At 42.2% G+C, this 25,026-nt stretch overlaps 1 protein-coding gene across 1 annotated transcript in view; it reads left to right on the forward strand.

Moving 5' to 3' along the window:
* The window catches only part of DOCK3 (dedicator of cytokinesis 3), a 283,802-nt gene that overhangs the window by 189,667 nt on the left and 69,109 nt on the right, over positions 1-25,026 (forward strand). The window contains exons 30-38 of the mRNA XM_044451471.1: positions 6,493-6,593; positions 6,851-6,909; positions 13,431-13,579; positions 14,923-15,008; positions 16,805-16,831; positions 16,951-17,046; positions 17,789-17,849; positions 21,332-21,425; positions 23,122-23,270. Coding sequence (XP_044307406.1) covers positions 6,493-6,593; positions 6,851-6,909; positions 13,431-13,579; positions 14,923-15,008; positions 16,805-16,831; positions 16,951-17,046; positions 17,789-17,849; positions 21,332-21,425; positions 23,122-23,270 — 822 coding nt within the window. The remainder of the gene's footprint in view (positions 1-6,492; positions 6,594-6,850; positions 6,910-13,430; positions 13,580-14,922; positions 15,009-16,804; positions 16,832-16,950; positions 17,047-17,788; positions 17,850-21,331; positions 21,426-23,121; positions 23,271-25,026) is intronic.

Raw genomic sequence — 25,026 nt, forward strand, 5'->3', positions numbered from 1 at the left:
GAGATTCCTGTTCTGGGTTCCATTTTTTTTTCTAACAGTGCATACTACACTGAGCATTACTGTTTCATCATAGCAAATGGTTACCAAAAACCTTGTAAATGACTCTGAAACAATCTAGTTAAAGCATGTTCGATCAACATGCAACCAGACTAGGAGAAGGTACTAAGATCTTTCCTCTGAAAGTATTTTTCAGACTTTTTTTTTCTTTCTAAACATCTATGTTGGTTTTAGTACAGCTTTCTTTTATTGTGAGGATAACCTTTTGCTTGTATCATTTGGCACACAGTGCTACTTTGTAATGTTAAATGAAATGAAGTATACAAAAGAAGTATAGATGTGTGACATGGATTTACGATCCAGTGAATGCAGACTACAGACAAAAATGTACTATCCTGAAATGTGGATGAGAGTGTTACCCCTTTATCTGCTACAAAGACCATCACATATAGTTCTTCGTCATGGCCTCTGTGCATCACACATATGGGTGCTGCGCCTGCGCAGTGCCTAGGCCGGAAGATTAGAAGCTAACGGTTTTTGGCGGGAAAACTCCGCTCCCCTCCCCCTCAGTGGTATAAATAGAGCGGAGTGTCCGCCATTTTACTCAGTCTTTGCAACCGCCGTTCACTGTGCCTCGTGCCTGTTCATCCCTCGCTTAGATCTTTGTGCTCCTTGTCCGCTTTTGCATTTATCTCCTCTAAACTATTCTTCTCTTGCTCCAAGTTTGTTTCTCTTCCCGGTTCTTCTTAAATCCCTTCATTTCTAAAATAAAAAAAAACCAACCCAAAAATATTATCTTACCCTCTACACTGTCCTCTTTCTTCCTTTTCGTGATGGCGCAGCGAGCGGCATTCCGCAAATGCATCGAATGTGGATCCAAAATGTCGCCTGCTGCTCCACATGATCTATGCCTCCTCTGCCTTGGCAAGGGGCATAGAACTGACAAATGCGGCCATTGCTTGGCGTTTACCAAGCAAGCGAGGAAGAATAGGGAAAATCGTCTTCGAAAACTTCTATGGGACCAGGCCTTAATGCAGTCTGGCCAACTGCTCTTATGACCTGGTTCCTCTTCGGCCGCGCCTCCTCAGCACTCCTCCTCCTCCACTGTGAGCACTCCCGCGAAGCGCCCCACTTCCGCTTATTCTCCGCAGTGTCTTTCGGACGAAGACGCCGCTTCCATGGAGGCCCAGTTGCTGCCTTCTTCCCTAGCTAAGAAACGGGAGAAGCGCAAATACACTGGCTTGGATAAACCTTCCACTCATAAGAAGCTGAGGAAGGAGAAGGCGGACAAGCCCGCTTGCAAGAGCAAGAAACCTGACCACCCCAAACACCGGGGCTCAGGCTCATCGGGCTTCTCGGTACCAACGGCCACCACAGTACCGACTCCCTCGGGACTGGCCCTGCAATCCACTATGCAGGTGACTCCACCGGGATCCCCCAGGCCAATCACTCGGCCTGAGAGCGTGCCGCCTCAACGACAGGAGGAGCTGCTTTGGGAGTCCAGCTCTGATGGTGAGATTAGAGACTCCCCACCGAGGGAACGTTCTTCAACACCTATGCCCACAACTGAGCCGCCTGTAGCTTTGCCATCACCTCCCAGGCGTCGCAGCCGTTCATCCAAACATCGGGATGAAGATTGGTTGATGCCTGGATATGGTCCCCCCCCCCGGGCTGGGGTGGTTATCAGCCATATCCTTACTTTCCTCGGGATTGTAGATCACCATCAGTCCCGAAGGACATACCATCCACCTCGAGGCATGTGGAGAGAAGGCGTCCAACCTCTCCTGAAACCTCCTCCTCAAGCGACCGCCGTCACTATGACGAAGATTCCGATGAGTCGAGGTCGACTCGACATCCCCCGATGTTGCTATTACATACCAAGGGCCTGCTTCATTCGATGAACCACATGTCTCCTTTACGGAGCTCATGTCCCGCCTCGTTCAGTCTCTTGAGATCGAAGCTCATCAGCAGCCAGATCCTTCCCCAGATCGGTTTTACGACGTCGTTCAGGGAGAGCAATCCTCATCCATAGCCCTGCCGCTAATTACTACACTTCGCCAGGCTATGGTCCAGCCCTGGGATCAACTGGCCCAACCACAAGCTACCTTCCGCCGGTATGAGGCCATGTATAGAGTTCGAGATGACGATATTCCTTTTTTGCTCCGTCACCCAAAACCGAACTCTCTCATGGTTGAATCCTCCCAGGGCAGGGAGTCCAGGGGACATACTGTCCCTTGTGACAAGGAAGGGAGGAAAATCGATATGCTTGCGCACCGAGTCTATGCGGCCTCTGTACTCGGTGTACACATATCGAATTATGAAGCAACACTGACCCGTTACCAGTACTTCATCATGCAAAAGCTGGATGACGTTGCTTCCTCCCTTCCAGACCAACAAGCAGACCTCGCCAGGGTCTTCATTAAAGAAGCGACGCAGGTGGCGGTGCAACAGTTGTCTACTGCACGACACCATGTAGACACCAATTCGAGGGCTCTCGTCAATGCCATCTCATTACGCCTTCATGCGTGGCTGAGCAACTGTAATTTCCCCGACAAAATGAAACCCAGAATTGAGGAAATGCCATTTGATGGCACCGGTCTGTTCCATCAGAAGACCAACTGCAAGTTAAAGGCAATACATGAATCACACCTGACTGCGCACTGCATGGAGCTCCCTCAACAAAAAAGTAAGTGGCAGTGGCCTCGTCCTTCCTATTGGAACCAACAATACTACCCTCGACAGCAATATTAGCAACGACAGCAACGCTGGAGGCAGCAACCTCAACAGCACTTCTCCCAAGGCCGTCGACGCTTCGACGCCGATAAACGCCCACGTTGACGGTCTGGGCGAACCATCCTCTCTCTTCCAATACCACCTTCCCTTCTCCCTTTTGGAGACCGGCTCCAGGGCTGACTCCCCATTTGGGAGTCCATTACATCTGATAGGTGGGTGTTATCTATCATCCAGTTTGGATATAGGATAGAATTCGATGTTATCCCTCCTTCGAGCCCGATCCATTTTACACCTTCTTCATCGGTGCTATGCGACGAGGTCTTCCAGTTACTTGTCAAGGGAGCGATTCAACAATTGTCCTGCTCGGAGGGATTGCATGGATTCTACTCCAGATATTTTACAGTCCCGAAAAGGGAAGGTGGTCTTCGTCCATTTCTGGAGTTATGAACTCTTAATAAGTACATCAAACCAAGGAAGTTTCGGATGACCACTTTACAGAATATCTTTCTGTTACTGAAGAGGGAGGATTGGTTCGCCTCACTGGACTTGAAGGATGCCTATTTTCATATTTCTATCCATCCTTTTCACAGATGCTTCCTATGTTTTACTGTCGGGTCCGATCTGTTCAAGTTCAATGTTCTACCTTTTGGCCTGGCTACCGCCCCTTGAGTTTTTACAAAGTGTATGGCGCCGGTATGCACACACTTAAGAAAACGGGGAGTGCAAATATACCCATATTTAGACGATTGACTAATTGTTTCGCAATCCGAACAAGGTCTTCTGTCTGCTATACAAGTGACCTGCGCGCTACTCAATGCTCTTGGTCTGTGCCTTAACCACGAGAAATCGTCCCTTATTCCCACGCAGGTCATCGACTTAATCGAGGCACGTCTCGACTCAACACGGGAAAGAGCCTTTCTTCCTCTGGAACGTCAAGATGCCTTATGCAACCACATTTGTCGAATCCGACTGCACAGAGCAGTCCCAGCCTTATCCATTCAGAGACTGCTTTGGCACATGGCTGCTGCAGTTGCCATTGTCCCGTATGCCAGGCTGCGTATGCGGCCCATACAACTGTTTTCAACGCCACATTTCACCCGCAACAGGATCCTGCCGCCAAGTTGATCCGGATTCCATTTGCAATCCTTCATACTCTAACTTGGTGGACCATCCCAGGCAACCTGTCTATCAGCGCCCTGTTTCGACCGCCTCAGCCAACAACAACCCTGTACACCAATGCATCCCTCCTCGGATGGGGTGCAGCATGTTTGGACTTCGGGTCCAAGGTACTTGGAACTGATGAGAAGTAAGGAAGCACATCAACTTCCTCGAACTTCTAGCAGTTTTCAATGCCCTCAAGGCTTTCGAGACTGTGCTATGCCGTCAAGTTCTCCAGATTGCATCAGACAACATATCTGCTGTTTTCTATATCAACAAGCAGGGCGGCACAAAATCTCCAGCCTTAGCACGCCTATCGATGGACATTTGGGATTGGTGCATACTGAGGAACATAATGCTCCTGGCGGTTCACCTGGCAGGAACCGACAACATCGAAGCAGATATGTTAAGCAGACAGATGTCAACAACCCATGAATGGGAGTTGGACAGACAAATTTGCGAGAAACTCTTCCGTTTGTGGGGTTACCCAGACATGGACCTGTTTGCCACTCGGGACAACAGAGTGTGTGCCCTGTACTGCTCCAGAGCAGGCATCAAATCGGGATCGATGGGGGATGCTCTTATGATCCCTTGGAACAACATGACTTTTTATGCATTTCCTCCAATCCCACTTCTAACAAAAGTGGTGGTGAAAATAGGCCAAGACAACGCCACAGGGATATTAGTAACTCCGTGGTGGCCGAGACAACCATGGTTTGCCACTTTTGCTACTATCCAGAAAAACGTTTCTTCACCTACCAACTCTTCCTCACGTGTTAACACAACAAGACGGAGTGATCTGGCATCCGGATATAACCTCCCTGAAGTTGATTGTATGGCGGATCAACTAAGCCATTTCACTGAGTCGATACCAACGACACCTCACTCTACGGAGGACCCTATTCAGTGGACTGTACATACAGCTCCTACCTCGGATTTGACAGCTTTTGCTGTGGTACTGACGCCTACTGACCAAGAAATTCAGGCGATTCTCGAATCTGCATTGAGACCATCCACTCGTCATTCTTATGCGACTAAATGGAAAAGATTCTCATCTTTTGCAGAGTGCCATTCTTTTCTTTCTGGGACGACTTCAGTCGACAATATTCTGCAATTTCTTTTGCAACTGCATCACATGGGACTCAAACCATCATCCATCAAAGTTTATGCAGCCCCCATATCCCATTATCACGGCGCTGTACACGGCTTATCAATTTTCTCTCAACCGCTGGTTCGACGCTTTATTAGGGGACTACAGATCTATCCGCCCTGCTATGCCAACGTGGAGCCTTTCTGTAGTACTCCAAGCGCTTACCAAGCCACTGTTCAAGCCTTTGGCAACTGTGGACCTACGCCTCGTGTCGTGGAAAACACATGCTTCCTCGTAGCAGTAACATCAGCTTGGAGAGCTAGTGAAATTTGTGCTCTTCGCATAGACCCACCATTTCTGAATTTCCATAAGGAAAAAGTCGTTCTTCAGATGGATTTTTCCTTTCTCCTTAAAGTGGCTACGCCGTTCCACTTGAGTCAAGACATTGTTTTGCCGGCATTCTTTCCATCACCTTCGAATCCGATAGAACGTGCTCTACACACGCTTGATGTTCGCCTTTGCTTGGCTTTTTACAGATCCCGTACTGAATCTTTCTGTAGTACTAATAGACCTTTTGTTAAGTACTCCAAGCGTGATGAGGGATCGCCGATCACATCTCAAAGACTTTCTAATTGGATCATCCAGACTATCGTCCTGGCTTATCAGCTATTGAAAATAGACTTACCTGTCTTTCCAAGAGGTCACTCCACACGAGCAGTAGTGACTTCGTCCGCCTTTGCTGCAGGGGTTCCGCTTCAGGATATCTGCAGAGCTGCAACGTGGGCTGGTCCATGTACCTTCGCCAAGCATTATCGGCTTGATGTACGTGCCAGGCAGGACTGCTCTTTCGGCAGAGCTGTTCTTTCATCCGTTCTTCGCTGACGACACCTCCCTCCTCCGAGTTTGGTAAGCTTGTGAATCACCCATATGTGTGATGCACAGAGGCCACAACGAAGAAAAGCCGGTTGCTTACCTGTCACTGATGTTCTTCAAGTGGTCATCTGTGCATTCACACAACCCACCCGCCAGCCCCACTTGGTGTCAGTGAGTGGATGTTTTTTCTCTTGGTACCGTACTCTAATTTTCATCGGTACTGTTGGGATATAATGATGTTTGTTGTTTTTATTCTCAACCTCTAGAGGGCGAACGTTCCGTCTCCAAGACTGAGTAAAATGGCAGACACTCCGTTCTATTTATACCACTGAGGGGGAGGGGAGGGGAGGGGAGTTTTCCCGCCAAAAACCATTAGCTTTCTAATCTTCCGGCCTAGGCACTGCGCAGGCGCAGCACCCAGATGTGTGAATGCACAGATGGCCACTCGAAGAACATCAGTTACAGGTAAGGAAACTGCTTTTGCTGGCTGTGATTGAGTATAACAGTTTCTGGAACCACCAAAATTATTTTGTGACTATATATTTTCTCCAGCCTGTTTAGAACAATCAGCTGTGTGTGAACAACATTTTTCTTTAGTGTGCATGTTATTTGTGCTTTATAATTATTTTTCTGCTTTCTAGGTCTGGAACTCCTATTTCAGTTTGTCAGTTTTGTTTATAAACCAGCCCAGCTTACAGTTAGAAACTGTTACTCCAGCCAAGCGTAAAAAGATTCTGGACAAGTAAGAACATACTCATCTAATTTCTAATCTCAGTCTTTGAGAGAGAGACATCAGTTTGTTTTACTTTATTTTATTGCAGTGTTTTTTCTTATATTAAAAATAAGAAAAGCAGCCAAGAGTAATCTGACATTTCATAAAATGCACTTCAAGTATTCATATTATCTGTTAAAGAATTTTTCCTGAGTGTCTAAATTAATTTAAAATATTCCCTTGTGTTGCTGGTTCTCCTAAGGCGTATGCCTGTGTCTTTGTTCCAGGTATGGTGATATGCGTGTGATGATGGCATATGAATTATTTAGCATGTGGCAGAACCTTGGTAAGGCTGTCTCCCAATTTTGCATTAAGATTTGGATTTAATGTTAGAAGAGTAAGGGGTTTATTGACATAATGCTAGACAATCTAAGTCTTAACCATAGTAAAGAGATTATCCAGTGTGCATTTGTTAAAACTGATTAAAAATGTTCTATTCGATATTCCAAAAGTCAAAAGTAACACACAATCATTTTGTCTTAGTTTGAGTACATTCAACTGAGATGCTGTTAAAGGAAATCAAGGGAGGAAAGGTTAACATTTGAAGGATGGTACATACACCGAAACCCCCCTCTCTCTGTCTTTGGTAACAGAAAACATCTTAAGTTGGCAATATATACTTTCCATTGCTTAGTTTATCAAGCAAATAATAATATGCTGCAATGAGTTTAAGAGTTGGGAAACTCAGTAATGTTTGGTAATATATTTAGAACATCAGGCATTTTTTCTTTGTGTAAAAATGTGAAAATTTTCTTTGTGTAAAAATAACTCAATGAACTGCAGGTGGCGCAGTGGTTTAAACTGCTGTGCTGGTTGATTGAAAGGTTGCTGGTTTGAATCTGCACAACGGAGTGAGTTCCCGTTGCTCCGTCCCAGCTCCTGCCAGCCTTGCAGTTTGAAAGCATGCAAATGCAAGTAGATAAAAAGGTACCACTTCGGTGGGCAGGTAACAGCGTTCCATGCACTTCAGTGTTTAGTCATGCCGTCCACATGACCATGGAGACTGTCTGCAGACAAACGCTGGCTCCTTCGGCTCGGAAACTGAGATGAGCACCGCCCCCTAGAGTCAGGCATGACTGGATGTAACATCAAGGGGAAACCTTTACCTTTACCTTAATAACTCAATAACTACTATAAAGTAATAACTCAGTTGTAAATGATGCCAAAAAGACTAAAGGGGATAAACCAAAACTTAAGAGCAAATGCTAGAGTTGTGGATCTGTTTTAGGAAGCATTTCCACATCCAGTGGTTATGTGATCAAGTGAAAGGATTTTGAACACTAATAAAGAATATTACAGAATAACAAGTGTGCGGTTAGATTAGATTCTCTATTATTTTAACTGACTAACATAAAGACATACCTGAACATCAGAAATGGTTGATATCTTATATAACTTAAGGTACAGGATTGTGTTAAACAAAGTATTGGAAAGTACTCAGATTCTAGAAATAACAGGATAGAAAGCAACAATATATAAATATACAGAGATGGCCAATCTTATAAATTGTATAAGAGTGGAAGAATGGAGACCAAAAAGTTTTGCATGTTGAAAAATGGGAATATATTGTAGGGTCACTAGTATTGTAGAGCATAGTCCTCAAGATATTTAGAGAGTTATTTTATGGCCGTTAGACATAATCTGAGGTATCACTGGATAATCTCGGGTCCAAGGTCAGAAACAGAGCATAAAGTCAGAATTGGGAATCCATGCACTGATCTCCCTCCCCTTGTAGCCAGGATGAAAAGAACCATTCTAGCTGCCTTCCTGAGGTTGTGAAATCAACCTTAGAGAGGAAATAAAGAGGGCATTCCAGGGGAGTGGAGCAGGGAAGAGCTTGAGGTTGTCAGGATAAAATGTGTCATGATGACATTCCATCTTCCCTGTCTTCTCTGCAGTAGATGCTTAACTAGACAACCAATGGTTGAAAATGGTTATCTAGTTAACATGCAGAGCAAGAGGTGCAGGGAGGGCAAAATTCCCTCTGCCACTCTTTCTGCTCTGCAGTAGATGCTTGTGAGCCTTCAAGTTTGAGCACTTATGAGCATCAAAGGGTTTGATGCCTTATAGGATTGTGCCCTTAAGATGTTTATTTAATAGTTTGTGGGAGCAGCTCTAGTAGTATGATAGCAACTTTTTGTAAATTGCTACAAAATTGTTCCTGTTGTTATGGTCATCTGTGCATTCACACATAATGGCTTTGCACCAGTGCAGAGTCTATCATCAAGAAGCTTCTATACCTAAGCATTCAACTAGGTGGGACAGCATGGGGAGAAGTGCCCACCCATCCCCTCAGTTCCTTTTCAGCCACCATCATGCCTGGATTGGGAAATGCTTCTTTCCTCATTTAAGTACCTAGCATTCCTTCTTTCTAATTTTTCTCTCGGAAACCTCTCTTCCACTTTTCTTCCTCTTTCACGAATCCATTTTCATTCTTTTCCTATTAAAAAAAACTTAGAAAAATACATATTTTCTTACCTGGTTTTTTATTCACTGCTCTCGTATTCTTCCCCAAGTTGCCCATGCCTTTTTCCATCTCTTTCCCACCTTCCCCATCTGCCATGATGATGATCTTTTTGGCTTGTCAGAGTTGTGCCAGCTGTGATAGCAGGCTTCCTCCCTCCAATGGCCATTTGCTCTGCCTCACCTGCTTGAGTGAGGGATATACTGTGGAGGTCTGCCCATATTACCAGACATTCACAAAGCAGACCCAGAGAAACCAGGCTGACTAACTGGGACCAAGCTTTGGAAGAAGGTCCTTTGGGCTGCTGGCTCTTCTAAGTGTCAGAGATGGATCATCCATCCACCTAAGCAGCAAAAAAAACCCTGAATTGACCAGCATTCTCCTAAATGGGGCTGTTTGCCTGGGGACCACATAGCCAGGAAGGTCACCAAACACACTAAGAAAATGGGCACTGCCACCACCAAAGAAAGGAAGAGGTGCTGTGAGAGTCCACATTGCCTTCGATGCCAAGGATATAAAAACACAGAAACAGAGCGAGTCAGAAGGGGTCTCCCGAGCCATCTAGTCTGACCCCCGGCTCCAGCCAGCTCCGCTCATGACATGCCCACCATGTGCATATCCAGCCTATCTTTGAACACCCTCACTGATGGGGCCTCAACGACCTCCCGTAGAAGCCCATTCCACACCCTCGGGGTTCTAACTGTCAGGAAGTGCTTCCTGGCATCTAAATGGAACCTTGGTTCCCTGAGCTTTGTTCCGTTGGAGCAAATCCTGCCTTCCTCTGCAGGGGAGAACAGGTCTCTACCCATCTCCGTGTGACATCCCTTCACATACCTGTGTCACCAACATATCCCCTCTGAGTCGCCTCTTCTCCAGGCTGAAGAGACCCAGTTCCCTCAGTCTCGCCTCATACAGCATCCCCTGCAAACCAACCATCAACCTTGTGGCTGTACGCTGCACTGACTCAAACCTGGCTATATCCTTTCTGTAATGAGGGGCCCAAAACTGACCAGAGTCTTAGAGTGGTAGTAATACCTCTCTCAATCTAGAAGCCACACTTCTGGCTATGCAACCTGTCGGAGTGCCTGCTCCGACAATCGGCGCGAGAGAGTTCAGAGAGAGAAATAAAACACTGCAGACGAGAGATAAAGTTTCAAAGCATGCTTGGTTGGTTGTTCATGAGAACAAAGAAGATCTTCGCAGAAAATTCCTACTGCGTCAACACAAGCAGCCCTTTTTATTATTTCACAGATTGATACATTTATACTTGCGTAATCCAATAGCCATCGAGTAAAGCAGTGAACACCCTAGTTGATTGTGCGCAAGCGCAGGATTCACAAAGGCTTATTGATTGCTTATGCGCAGGCGCGGGTAACAGGAAGCGTACTTGTTGCTATATATGGTCACAAGCCTTATATGGTTACACAGGTGAAGTACAATGCTATTAGCTGAGTAAGTTGCAATACTATTGGCTGGTAAATTACAATACTATTGGCTGAGCGTAGCGTGCCTAGCTACAGCATGAATGCGGAGAGGCAGGGGTGAATTCCCACAGCAACCAAGGGTGGTGTTCGCCCTCTTGAACATTGCCCTGTCAATCACAGTCCCCAGCACCAAGGGAAGACCTGACTTGCACACCAGCATCAGAAGGGGAGCTTGGAGGCCGCTCCATCAGGTCACCAGCCCACCCATCATCCCAGACCAGGCAAGTGGCACACTCCTGAAAGCTGACTCTGCTGCACCCTGAGACCAGCTTGGTGTCAGAGCAATCCCCTTGTATTCCACCAAGGCTGACACCACCACCGTCAGAGAGTGGGTTGATGCTGTGGTGATCTATTGCAGCATCACCAGCATTGACACCATAGTGATCAGGTGGGGGATACCAGGACACATCCCACTCTCCCCTCATCAACTGGGACTAAGCCTCTGACTGGTTGCCTCCATCAGTTTGCACCTGGGTTGTGGGGAGCATATTGCTTTGCAGTGACCCTGCAGTGACCTGTAGACACAGGAGACCTAGGATCACAGAGATATCTGCAAGCACATCAACTTGCTGGAGATGCTGACCATTCATAAGGCCCTGATCTCCTTCGAGTCCTCCCTGTATGGACAGCACATCCAAATAGCCATGAACAACACAACCATGGTGTTCTACATCAACAAGCAGGGAAGCACAGTCCATTCCACTGACAAAACTAGCTCTCGGGGTGGGACTGGTATATCAACAGGGACATAGCCATCATGGCAGTCCACATGGCAGGCAACAGGAAGCACCCTGGCAGATGCCTTCAGCCACACGAGTCTTGACATGCATGAGTGGTAAGTGAACACAGTGGTCCTCCATAACCTGCACAACAGGTGGGGAGTACCCTCAGAGGACCTGTTTGCCATGGCCAACAACTCAACATGCCGAAACTTCCGCATCTGGGGAGGGCAAGGGACCAGCTCCATGGGGCATGCCTTTCTTCTTCAGTGGTGGGAAATCCTGTTCCACCTTCCCCCTGATCACAGGAGTAGTTGCACAAATCAGAAGAGACAGGACAGATTGCATCCTCATCACCCCATGGTGGCTGAGACAACCATGATTCATCTGACTTCTCCAGCTTTGCCACAGGAACTTCCTCCAGTTCCCATACATCCCTTGATCTTGCAAGGCTGAGCTCTCCACCACAACCCTGAACATCGGGACTCTGAACCTCATGACCTGTAGAATTGTGCCCTAGAGCCCATGACAGAGGCACTGTCCCAGGAAGTCAGGTCCATCCTTGATGAGACACTTAAGAAGGTCTTATACAGCATCTACAAGAAGGTCTTTTATGGCAAAGTGGAACACCTTCACATTGCTCCAAAACACACCACCACTGAGCATGTCCTCCACATTCTACAGAAAGGAGTAAACCTTCTTCTGTCAGGGTATTCCTAGCAGCCATATCTTCCTTCCACTCACCAATCAAAGCAGCTTTAATCTTTGCATACCCTCTATCTCATTGATTCTTGTGGGTTCTTCAAATCCTCACTTCTACTATCTGACCATGCATCTCAACATGGAGCCTCTCAGGGCCTCTGCAGGCCCTTACCAGAAAGTCTTTCAAACTACTGGCCACCACCAAACTCAGCTTTCTTTCCTGGAAGGTCACCTTCCTGGTTGCAGTCATGTCAGCTGGGTGAGCCAGTGAACTCTGCACCTTTTGAATCAACTCCCCCTGCTTCATCTTCCACAGAGACAAGCTTGTCCTTCAACAAGACCTCAATTTCCTCCCCAAGGTCATGTCTCCTGTTCATCTTAACCAAGGCATTTTCCTCTCTGCATTCTTTGTTGTTTCTCCTGATGAGATGTAATCCACCTTACACTCATTAAGCATCAGGAGAACACCCACATTCTATTGATCCAGAACAGAACTATTCCACTGCTTGTCAAAGCTCTGCTACAGCAGCCTGAACAAAGTGGACTTACTATCTGTGTAGAGGCTGGTTAACAGGATCATGAGTACCATCACTCTGGCATACAGAATAGTCGACCTTTATCTCATGACCCCACCTAGGGCCCACTCCACATGAGCACTAGCCTCATCTACAGCCTTCCTTGTAGGGATCCCTTTTCAAAAAATCTGCAAGTTGGCTACGTGGTCCACACTTTCGATGTTCATCAGGTACTGCTGGCCAGATATGCATGCAAGGGCCAACTTCTCTTTCAGCAGAGCAGTCTTCTCCTTCATTCTCCAGTGACAACACATACCTCCATCCTTCCTCAGGTAAGCTTGCTAGTCACCCATCTTTGTGATGCACAGAGGCCACAAAGAAGAAAGGCAGGTTGCTTACCTGTAACTGTTGTTCTTCAAGTGGTCATCTGTACATTACAACAACCCAACCTCCAGCCCCACTTAGTGTTGTCCTTCTGACCGGACCAGGGCAGTGATCTCTCATCCCCCAGTGTGGGGGCCCCTTGGTGGTCTCCATGGAACTAAGAAGATGGGCAGGAGCCTCTCCCCAGGAACAGCAAGGGAAGGGACTCCTGCCAAATAGAACACTTAGATATATAAGCTTCCCAATGACAGGTTCTGCGCAGGCTCAAATCTCATATGTGTGAATGCACACTTGAAGAATGACAGTTACAGGTAAGCAACCTGCCTTTCTGTTGTTTAATTTGAATAAAAATTAATAAATTATAATTATAAAATGCCCATTTGTATTATTTTAGAAGGCAAGTGAGTGACTTGAATTTGGTCTGATTGACTTGTGGTGATTGAATATTTTAAACTGGCAGAATTGATTGATGCAACAAAGTGGCAAGAACAGTTATAAAGGATACAGTATGAATAAATGCATACTTTGCTGCTACCCAGGTGAACACAAAATACATTTTATTCCGGGAATGATTGGTCCATTTTTGGGCGTCACACTGGTCCCTCAGCCAGAAGTCCGCAACATCATGATCCCCATTTTTCATGACATGATGGACTGGGAGCAGAGAAAAAATGGAAATTTCAAACAGGTAAAACTTAATTTCAATCTTTACAATCCTTCCCTCCCTCCCTCCTTTCTTCCTTCCTTTAGATTCACAGGCAAAAAGCTTTTCAAGTAGAATCAGCATTTTCCTTTTAAAATATTAGACATGTATTGGCCTAATAAAGACTATGAGATATACAACTGATAACAAAATCTTCTGACAATTTGTTACCCAATAAAGGTATGTCCTTCAGAATACCTGCAGGGGGGAGGGGTACTATTCATTCATGATGCACCCCACAGAAGATGTGCACACTGGGAAAACTGCCCAATAAGCTTTAAAAAAGGCTCTGAGATGTTGTACAATCCTTTAAATATGAAGTAGGGTTATAAAGGAAGGTATGACTAAAATACTAAACAAAAACATAATGCAAAAATATTAAATGAATAGCTTACTTCCAGTGCATCTAATTTTTATTGTGAACAGATAGTTGAATGCCACAGAATGGTATCCCAGTACAGTGGTACCTTGGCTCATGAACTTAAACCATTCTGGGACTCTGGTTGTGACCCAAATTGGTTGTGAGCCAAGTCAAATTTTCCCATAAGCGTCAATGTAAATAAAGTTAATCCTTTCTGCAACTATTTTTTTACTCAGAAAAATTTGAAGCAAAGTGACAAAGAACAACAAAGATCTCAGCCATCTTCCCCTCCAAGGGATCATGTGGGGGGCCGGGGGAGATGGGTGCGATCGCGGGCATGCTGAGGGGGAGGTGGGCGCGGGCACACTGGAGGGAGGTGGACGCTCTGGGGGTAGGCGGGCACAGGTGCAATTGCAGCCATCTCCCGCCCACACCCAGCATGAACATGGCCATCACTCACGATTGTCATCCGATGCAGAGTTTGCGACCTCCAGCAAAATTTTTATGAAATTTCTGTTCACGACCTGATTTGGATGTGAACTGAGGCGTTTGTGAGCCAAGGAACCATTGTATATTTTAAATATTATATTGATTTTCTAGAAAGTCACTGTTCATTTTACCAATAAATAAAGCCAAGGAAGCAGAGTACGTTTTCAAAAATAAAACAAGTCTATCTTAATCTTTACTTATTCCAAAATTCCTAAAATATTGCAATATGATAGTGCTGTGGAAAAAAATGAGTTAGATTATCTTCCCGAATGACCTATTGTTTCATGAATTTTAAATTAGGATGGGTTTCCTTTGGGAGCTTTTTTGTAAAAGGGCAGACATCATTTATTCTTTCATCAAAGCAAACTTCTTTTAGAGCATGAAAAATTAATAATAAAATATAATTTTCAGAGCCTTCTTGGTGTTTGGAGTTTACAGAGACAGTGGCTGTCTTATAAATCATGTCTTTCTAATATAGGTGGAAGCAGAATTGATTGATAAATTGGACAGTTTAGTATCAGAAGGAAAAGGAGATGAGAATTACCGAGAACTCTTCAGTCTGCTGTAAGCCTTGTTAATACTACACTCTTTTAAAAGCATGTGTAAAGGTGTTGGAATGATGATAAATACAGAGTGATAAGAGAAATAAGAAGCATGAATGACTTTTAACAAACTTCAGTTTGCTTAAATCTAAGGATGAAAAGGATCTCAGGCCTTTTAATATAAATTATCGTGTCCATTTTTGTATGCTGTAGTGAAAATAGAGTGTTAATACTGTTAATGATGTTTGTGTACCACTGTCAAGGCCAGGAGCTGATCAGTACAGATGTGAAATGACTGAGAATTCTGTTTACAGGTTTCTTGAATCCCTCTCTTCTTGGTTTACTTCATTTTATATATATTCTTTTTGGTGATGGTTCAAAACCTGATCCTTTTACATACATTTGATCATAGTTTGCCAGATTATATGAGGGTGTAATTTTAAGGCCTCTATCAGGATTGCAGAAATGTGACTCGAACTTTCATAGATGGGCAGAAAAGTTACTGCTAGGCCCCCTACCGAACCTGTAAAGCTAGAGTACCACCAGAATGCTGGCTTCAGCTTTTTTAAATGAGCATACATTAATTAAAAACATGCCTAGTTGAAGTAAAGCAAAGTTTAGAGGGAAGAATTTAGAAGTGTTGGAATGTACACTCGCCTTCACCCAGGATCTGTTAGCAAGAAAAGCCTAAGAGGCAAAAGGAACTTCAAAGAAACAATTGGGATGGAACATACTAAGTATTCTGCTAGCAGGCATCTAGGCCTGTCACATTTGATTGACATAAGCTGGAATTAGGGTCATGGGGAGAACACATGTCTATGTGGTAGGAAGTAGAAACCAGGAACAGCAGCAATCAATGTCATTTGGTCGAGTACTGGGGGACACAGGGGTCCCAAATAGGAAAAGTCACAATACTTTCAAAAGGATGTAACCTCTCCTGCTCTTCAGTCAATTGCTTTAATCTGCCAGCCCTTTTAGCTACCTGAAGATTTTCACTTATGTATTGCCAAAAACAGGCTATACATGATCAAAAAAGAAGAGAATACTATACCAAAGTTGCATATTATTATTAGTAGTAATAATAATTAACATTTAATCTATACCCTGCCTTTTTTCCTCTTGTAAGGAACTTAAGGTGGTTTACATGGCTCCATTTTTATCCTCACAACAACCTTGTAAGGTAGGTTAGGCTGAGACTAGCCCACAGTTACCCAGTGGGGACCAGAACCTGGATCTTCCAAGTTCTCAGTCTGTCACTCTAACCACCACAGTGGAGCTCATAATAGCTGATTTATATGTAGTGCTACAAATTTAGAAATAATTACTAGAATTACAATTTTACAGAAGACAAGTCGATCATCTGGATTGGCATATAAGTCATAAATAAATAAATTCCCATTCAAATCCCTCTCAGTAAATTCAGAAGAGAGAGGATTCATTTTGTACCTCAAGATGAGAATAGCCTGAATCAGTTTTGGTTCCATTAATTTATCCCTGTTCCATTAATTCACCTTCATTTATGATTGCCTCCCAAATAATCTCTGTGAAGTATATATATTTAAGGTATGTATATGTATATGCTTCATATAAAATGGACTCTACCTGCATGCTTTACTAGTAGGACATTATGAAACAGAAGTAGACTATGCAGGAAATGTATTGGATCCCATCCAATATGTGTTCCCATTTTTAATCAACCTGTAGCAGAATGAGAAAAGTGTGTAATACTGGCACAGTATTTTCATGGCAGAAAGCAGTGGGAATGTATTATCTTAGCTCAATAATCTCCTTGTCTTTGCTTCATGCAACATGGATCAGAACTCAGCTGTTTGGGCCTTACCCCAGGTAAGATGATAATTGTTCAAGTTTGATGTATAAGTCTGTTGGTATTAAATTTGCTCTCAGAACTGTTGAGGTTTTATCATATTTCAAAGGAATATTACAGTTTGTTTAATTTCATGTAGCCTGCTGGAAAAAATTGAACAAGAAACTTGGCGGGAGACTGGTCTTTCTTTTGTTACATCAGTTACTCGTCTGATGGAGCGACTTCTTGATTACAGGTAATGTGATTTAGCTTTTATGGGTATCTGCCACATAGTGCCTGTGAATGAAAACTAAAGAGAACTTCCAAAGGTCTATGCTTTTTTATCTCTTTGTTTGAAAACTAGTATTTTATTTGGGGTTTTTCACATTATCAACTAAATAGTTAGGTGTGTTGAATAACATGCTGTATTATTCATTTAAAATATTTGATATATTGCCACATTTTTGTACTATTCACAATAACAGCTTCTGTGCTTACAACCCTACAATACAATTACAATACAATACAATACAATTACAATAACAGCTTCTTACAACCCTATAAACCAGCACAACTAGCTCTCCAGGGAGGGCAACTTCCATCAGCCCTAGCCTGCGTAACCAGTAGTGAAGGATGATAGGAATTGCAGTCTAAAATATCTGGAGAGCCACAAATAGCAGACCCCAGCTTTAAAGATAACAAGGAATAACACTTGGGATTCAAGCAAGGCCCTCCATCTCTTTCTGAAGCAGTACCTGCCATTTCAAATATATATATGTAGGATATGTTAGTAGGACATGTTCTGAAGGCAATCTTGCTGGAACTGTATTCTGTCTTGTGTTCCACTATGGATGTAAGAAAGGATATACAGATGATGATAATGAACATGTTGATTATGATGTTTTCCCATCCTCTACCTCAATCTTTAACCTTAGTTGTTTCTCTCAAACATCAATTTTGAAAGCAGAATCTTGAAACAGCTCTCTCTGTTTTTCCAGGGACTGTATGAAAGGAGATGAAACAGAGAACAAGAAAATTGGTTGCACAGTTAATTTGATGGTGAGAGTGTTGTGTGTATTTTGCTTTATTTTGGTGTTGGTTGATTGTTCTGTCAAAATTATTTATTCAGTTTTAAAAATAGAGTGCAGAAAATTATTCAGCAGAGAATTGCTGAAGAATTATAAATTTCCTTTCCCTTTAGCTTGCTTTTGTGTGAAACTAGTGGCATAAATCAGCTCCATCTGGCTTTTGTTTCTCTTGAGAAGGGAATCAATGTGATTACTGACAGAATTGATCCAGTTGAGATATTCATCTGCTGCAGATATTTTGGAGGAAAATATCCAAAATGTTTTAAAGGATTATTTATAACATTTAAATGATGGTATTTTCAAGCTCTGTAATACTAGGCACCTTCATACCATCAATAGTCATACCTTTATTGTTTGTTTGTTTAAAACTTGTTAATGCCGTCCCTTATGCATGGCATCTCAGGACGGCTTACAATCATTAAAACAACCACAATAAAACAAAAATAAATAACAATTAACCAAAAAATACAAATTAAATAAGTTAAATAAAAGCGACTGTTAAAACATTAAAATTTAAATTAGTTTTTAAAATAACAGTTAAATAAAAAGGTTTTAACCTGGTACCGAAAAGAATATAAACTCGGCGCCAAGCACACCTCTCCAGGGAGTACATTCCATAATCTGGGAGCCACTGCAAAGATGGCCCTCCTCCGAGTAGATATCCTTTTTACCTCCTTCAGGGAGGGTTCTCGGAGCAGGGCCTCTCCCGCAGATCTTAAGGGGTGTGAGGGCATATAAGGAAGGAGATGTTCCTTCAGGTATCCCAGTCCCAAGCCCTTTATTGTGAAAGAAAAATGTGTGTCAAATGAAAAATAACTTTCTAAAATTATACCCAATAAATCTAATAAAAATAGGTAGGTAGATCAGTTGAGCATTGAGAATTCAAAATAAATTCTGTAATAGAGTGATATTCATGCAGTATAGATACCTGTAAAGAATGGACATCTAATTGGTAGCATATGGCTTCTTTTTCTTATTCTGTTGCCTCTTACCATTTGAAATTTGAATTGAAAACTCTTCAGAGTAGTGTCCTCTCTTTTGTGTGTGCATATGATTCCATTTTATTTCATTCATTCATTCTATCATTAAATAGTGAAAATATTACAAGAAAGCAGCTGCCAGATCTCTGTATACAATCAATCAGCATCATAAACTGAAGTTTACAGACATCATCTTCTTCAACATTGTCTCTCCTATGTTTTCCTACTAGTATTTCCATCATTTTTCTTATACAGAAAATCCAGAAAAGACCTAATAACTGCAAAATTCTTTTGTTTGGTAATACTTCAAGCTGTTTGTCTGGAAGCATCTTTCTAACTATATTCTCTCTGATCTGCTTTCCTACTATGAGCAGAATTAATACAGAGAACCACGCAGAACAATATCATTACTGCTTTCTCCTGGTTTGCTAAATTACCAATGCCTGCCTTTGTGACAGCAGCTGCAATTATGCTAATTCCTACCCTCATCTGGGATCTATTTGCATTCCTAACAAAGTCACTTTATTGCTGAAACTAGAAGCTTACTACTCATACTAACACATGTAAGAGCTCTAGTGCCATTTTTCAAGCAAAGCAGTTTCAGGATAGGAGAATTTAGAGCAGAGAAGCAGGAGGAAGAGAAAAGAATGTTCTGTCCTTTTTTTGCTTGCAGTTCTTCTGCAGAATAGATTCTATTCAGAATCATGTATCTGGAACCCTGTGAGGGAACTCATTATTCAAGAACCCTCTTATTTCTAAGTTACATTTCCATATGTATTTTCAACATTTGGTAAGCATCTTACTAATAATGGTGAAATGAACAGCTACAGTTGATGAGGCTGATGAAGTGGTTGAGACTTAGGAAGAAAGGTTGTCTTGTAGCAGATAGAAAAGAGTTCTAAGTACCCTTTCCCAATCTTTCATCCCAATATGAAGTTAGACTGCAACTCCTGTCCTCCCTAATCATAGGCCACGCGGATAAGCATTATAGTCAGTCACATCTAGGCATTCAACAATTGGAAAGGCCAGTTCTCAGAGTTGGAAAGAAGGACAAAGGAAAGCAATAAAATTAAAAAAAGGGGGGCGTGCAGCATAACTATCCTGGAAAGAAAATTGGGGCTAATGGCCAGCCTTCCAATTACAGACCATCTTTATGATCACAGCCTTTTGCAAGCATCTCGCCATAAGCACTACCATTAGTGAGTGAAACATAGTAAATGTAATTAGAAAAAAAATAGCATTAGTATATTATCCTTTCTGGCTAAGTGTTTGTTGTTTTGTTGTTCTCATTGCAGTTTCTCCTTGTATCTAGAGTTCAGTAGCAAAATATTTGTTGGTCTTTGTCTGCCATCCTCAAGGTCCTGGTGAACTTAATTCCTGCCCCTTTAGAGTTGTTTCACATCTTAGAATAAACAATGAAGCCTAGAGTATAGCTAAGTCTTTATTTCTTGCTTTCTTGCTTCTTTTTACATTCATGCATTTGTTGCATTTCTATACTGCCTGATAGCCAAAGCTCTCTGGGTGAATTCTAAAGATTAAAAAACCTATAAACAGAATATTGCACATAATATAGAAGCTATTTGCATTGAAAATATGAACAGACAGCACACCTACACATGCATTTATGTTTTCACTATTGCAATTATAACTGTAACTACTGTTATTTACACTAAACTAAGACTAGCATTGAATCCCTTGAAACATGCAAATTTTAGTTATGTACCTGTTATGCAAAAGCAGAATGGAGGCCTTTTCACATTTTGAGAAAATTTCTATTAATAAAGACCAAATTCAAGCGTTACACCAGTTCATGATTTCACATAACAGCAACATACCACGGCGAGACTTTGAACTTGCAAGTTCCCTCTCCTTTGTGCCACAGAAGGACATAGAATGCTTCCAGTTTTGTGTAAATAGCAATTGCCTATTACACCCACACTTAAGATACTAGTTTATCATAGATGTCTGGTTGGTCAAATCAGGATTCTACTGATTTCAGATTAAAAAGGGCCATAAGTCAGTGGTAGAACACATTCTGTATAAGCAGAAGGTCACAGTCTCAGTATCTCCAGGTAGGGCTTAGAAAAATTCCTGCCTGAAAATCTGGCTATGTATCAACATACTGTGCTAACCCTGGATGACCCAATGGTCTGACTTGGTATAAGTCTGCATCCTATGTTCCTGTCCAGGTTTATTAGCTAATGACAATTGGAATAAACCTGTTTCCCAAGTGTGGATGTAGCAAGAAATTGTAATACATTCACAAGTAAACATTGAAAGCTCTTCTCATGAAAGAAAAAGGATAGGGTGTGGGAAGATGCATAGCTCAAGGTTTACTAGCTCATTCTCATAATAATAAGTTTAGCATTATGACTGAAGCAGGCCAAGAATTTACATAACTTCCTAAATATATGCTGGATTAGGTAAGTTGTCAGTTTATCTTCTGAATTTCATGGGTTTTTTTATTTTTCAGAATTTTTATAAATCAGAAATTAACAAGGAAGAAATGTATATCCGGTATATCCACAAGTTGTGCGATATGCACTTACAGGCTGAAAACTTCACAGGTAACAAAAAAAGGAAGCTTTATTCACATATTTCACTTTGTCATTTTAAAATATTAATCTTAAAATCTTCATAGGATGAGTGATTAATTACTCCTAGAAAAGAAGTGAAATAATTTTTAAAACTGCAAATACATAAATCAAATGTTAGTAAAGTGGTATATGCATACAAAAATATCTCATTGTAATCCAAATTACATGACAGTGATCAATAGTAACTTTTTTGAACAACTATAACTGATTCTGTGTAAGAAATTTAAAACAAAAAGTGTGGCTAGAATTGTGTAAAGCATGTGGATTTTGTTTTCAAATGTGCTTTGATTCCTTTGAATGTGACATCTCTTAAATTTTTCTAAACAATTTTAAACACATCCATTTTGTTCATTTAAATAATGAAATCTGTATAAATATTTAGTATAGGAGTATGCAGTTTGTTCAACACTGATTACCAGTTAAAGGGTTCCAGAGAATTTATTTTAGTTGCATGTTCTTAAAATAATTTTCATAGAGTTTTTATTAATATATCAGGTGCCAAACTGTCAAGAGAGAAGCTTTGAATCAAACTGTTGTGATCATGTCTCTTCCCCTTTCCCTTTTCAGCAGATCTTAGTAGAAACCTGTAAAGGTGCAATCCTTTATTTGAACTAGACAAGTTTTGTGTGACACAAGGTGTTTCATAAGAAGATTGTTCTCAAATAATATCAATCAGAGTAATTTTCTCTTCAGTTTATGGGGGCAGCTCTCACACACATGAAGAGTTGATTCCAAAAAGAGGACTCTCTCCTCCCTTCCTTTTCCAAAAAGCTTCACTCCACCCTCAGGGATGTTCATGCTGCTTGTGGGCCAGATGCTGGGACTGCTGGACATTACTTAATTGTGGTGCTTTTTTTTTAACCTGATACTGGCTCACTGGGTTAATGAATTCATACTCCTCCCTCCAACCCCCATCCTTTAGTGTCTTCCTACAAACCTGAAGCCACATTTCAATCTCTCTGCTCCATCTAGTTCACATTCTGGGTCTGAACTTTCTACATGGGAATGCAGAAATGCAGTGTTTTGAGAGAAATGGACCCCATCCCTACATAATCCCTGTTCCCAGGGCTGTCCCTCTACCTCAAGCATTGCTTTCTCTCAGCTGCCAAGGATAACAGTCATGAAGATGACAAGTGCAGTAATGTTCCATTCAAGATGTTCCATTTGCTTCCAAAGTGTTTTTCTGACCCATAGCTCTTCTAATCAGCCAAATAATGCAAGGCAGAAATGAGAGTCCAAGATCTCTGCAACCTTGAACTCCTCTTTTTCCTCCACCATGATGAGAGGTGGAGAAGTAGAAAAGGAATGATGAGGGTCCCTGGCATCCACAGGGAACAGGAGAGAATGAGCTTAAATTGAATCTATTGTTATTGTGTAGATTGCCACTGAATTTCAGTGGCACGTACTTCTTTCCTCAGGACAGACTATATGGTAGCTCATGGAATGCAGCCCACAGGGAGGAACTGGGGATTAAAAATGGTCTCCAGACCTCCTAAAGTTAGCTTACTCTGCTTTATAGTATAAAGTTCTCTGATGTGCCAAAGACTGTAATTTTTTTCAGAACTTCTTTACTTAGAATTGTAATGATTGATTTGCATGTAGTTCTTATAACTGAGAAGCTTTTCAACAAAAATGTGTAGTGTTTGCTGCTTTGCTATTTCAACAGAGGCCGCTTTTACTTTGCTCTTGTACTGTGAGCTGCTTCAGTGGGAGGATAGGCCTCTTCGCGAATTCTTACATTATCCATCTCAGACAGAATGGCAACGTAAAGAAGGCCTTTGTCGGAAAATCATCCACTATTTTAACAAAGGGAAGGTATGCAAACCCATCCCCAATTTTAAAAATATTTTTACCTTCAGAAATACCTTTGGCTATATTATCCTGCCTATTTGTTAAGATCTTTGAAGACTCTGTTCCTTTGCCTGCAAATAAGACTGATTAGATTAGTAGGCCCAAATGTTGGAGGATTCTGGGTAGTGACCCCATGGCCCCTATATTAGGCTTTCAAATTTTACCTTCCTAACAGTATTGCTGGCTTAATGTAGTTTATGAAAATCACGTGGAATGATTTAGGTCTAGATTAGAAGCTGCTCCCTTAAACTGTGCATTGCAATCTAATCATATCATTTTGATGTACCCAATATAGTTTATGGTTTGTATACATCACATTGTGAGGGCTAAATAAATAATGATCGGTTCTGTGCTTGTGTAAAAGAAACCTCAGGATGTTTGAAAGCTTTAGTTAGGAAATGGGCACCCAAGCCACCATTGCCTGAAGGCAGTTTGAAGCCCACTGAACATGTCTTGAGCAGGGCAAGCAACTTCACACTCAATTCTGTTCCGAAAATACAGAGCATGACATCATCACAGTCCAAGTTGGAGTCAACATCTAAAAAGATGCATTAAAGTTTAGGTTTTCTTATCTACAACTTCACAGAAGTTCCCTGCAAAGATCTTCATAGCTGCAAAGACAAGAGAACAGATGTTCCAAATGTTCTTTTTTCCCACCAAAAAGTGACAAACTGCCAAAGCTGATGGACCTAGAACTAAACAGAGCTAGACATCACAGTCATGGTTTCCAAGGTCAAAGCCTTGACCTTGCTGTAGCTGACCACCCTATGTCCAGCAGATCTGCACACCAGGATTGCTGGAACCAATTTCCAGAGGAACTATTCTGATTCTTCCATATCAGATTGAGACAGAAACTCCACCTACTCTGTTGCACCAATGTACTGAGGTTTTATGATTCATGGAGGTCCTCCACAACCCTTAGTACTTCCCTGACTACCCAGAAGTCGGTGGGAATCTGTTTGCCAGCTGTTGGCACAGAAAAAATGCTTTATGGCAGAATTGTGAGAATACATACATGCTTCTAACATGACCCTTCAAATATTTAGAAGATTGTACTATTAGGATATCATTTTTTGGTTAGCAGACTATATTGTTCATTTCAGCTGACTGGCAAATGATTAGGGTGGGACTAAAAGAGAAACAAGTTTGTTTTCTTAATGGAATTTTTATTTGAAAATGTGTTACAAAAGCTTTGGTTGTTGGGTGATATAGAAAAGAATGATGTTATGGGGCCATGGAGGACTAGGAGGGTATTTGCCCCTTCATGCCAACTCTGTTTCTCTCTCCTATTGTAGAAGGAGATTCTTAGCATCCCAGCACATATAAAATAGTTCTTGAGAACATCCTTCCCCCTATTAATTTATTTTTGAGCATGGGTAGTACAAGCCTGAGGTTTTCTGGTTCAGACCATTAGGTGAGGAGATGCTGCGGAATACCTCTCCATTTCATGGGGCAGTACAAAACTAATATCTTCCTTGGTGACCTTTGAAGCCAGTGGATTCAAGTGAATTATCAGTAGTGACCTTGTATGAGTTTTGGATAAGTAGATCCACAGATAGATGGATCATTCATATTCTTCGTTCCTGGAGTGAAGAAAGGGTAGAGTTTTGGCAGCAGAGTCTAGGAAAGTTCAAGCAACTAGTAAGGGGAACAGCTAATTTAGTTTTATCTGTGAATTTACCTCCTTGCAGAGCAGTGCTCTTCAGCATCCAGCCTGCTT

The sequence above is a fragment of the Varanus komodoensis genome, unplaced genomic scaffold (assembly GCF_004798865.1).
Source record: "Varanus komodoensis strain SLA01 unplaced genomic scaffold, ASM479886v1 scaffold6_2, whole genome shotgun sequence".
NCBI classification, from domain to species: Eukaryota; Metazoa; Chordata; class Lepidosauria; order Squamata; family Varanidae; genus Varanus; species Varanus komodoensis.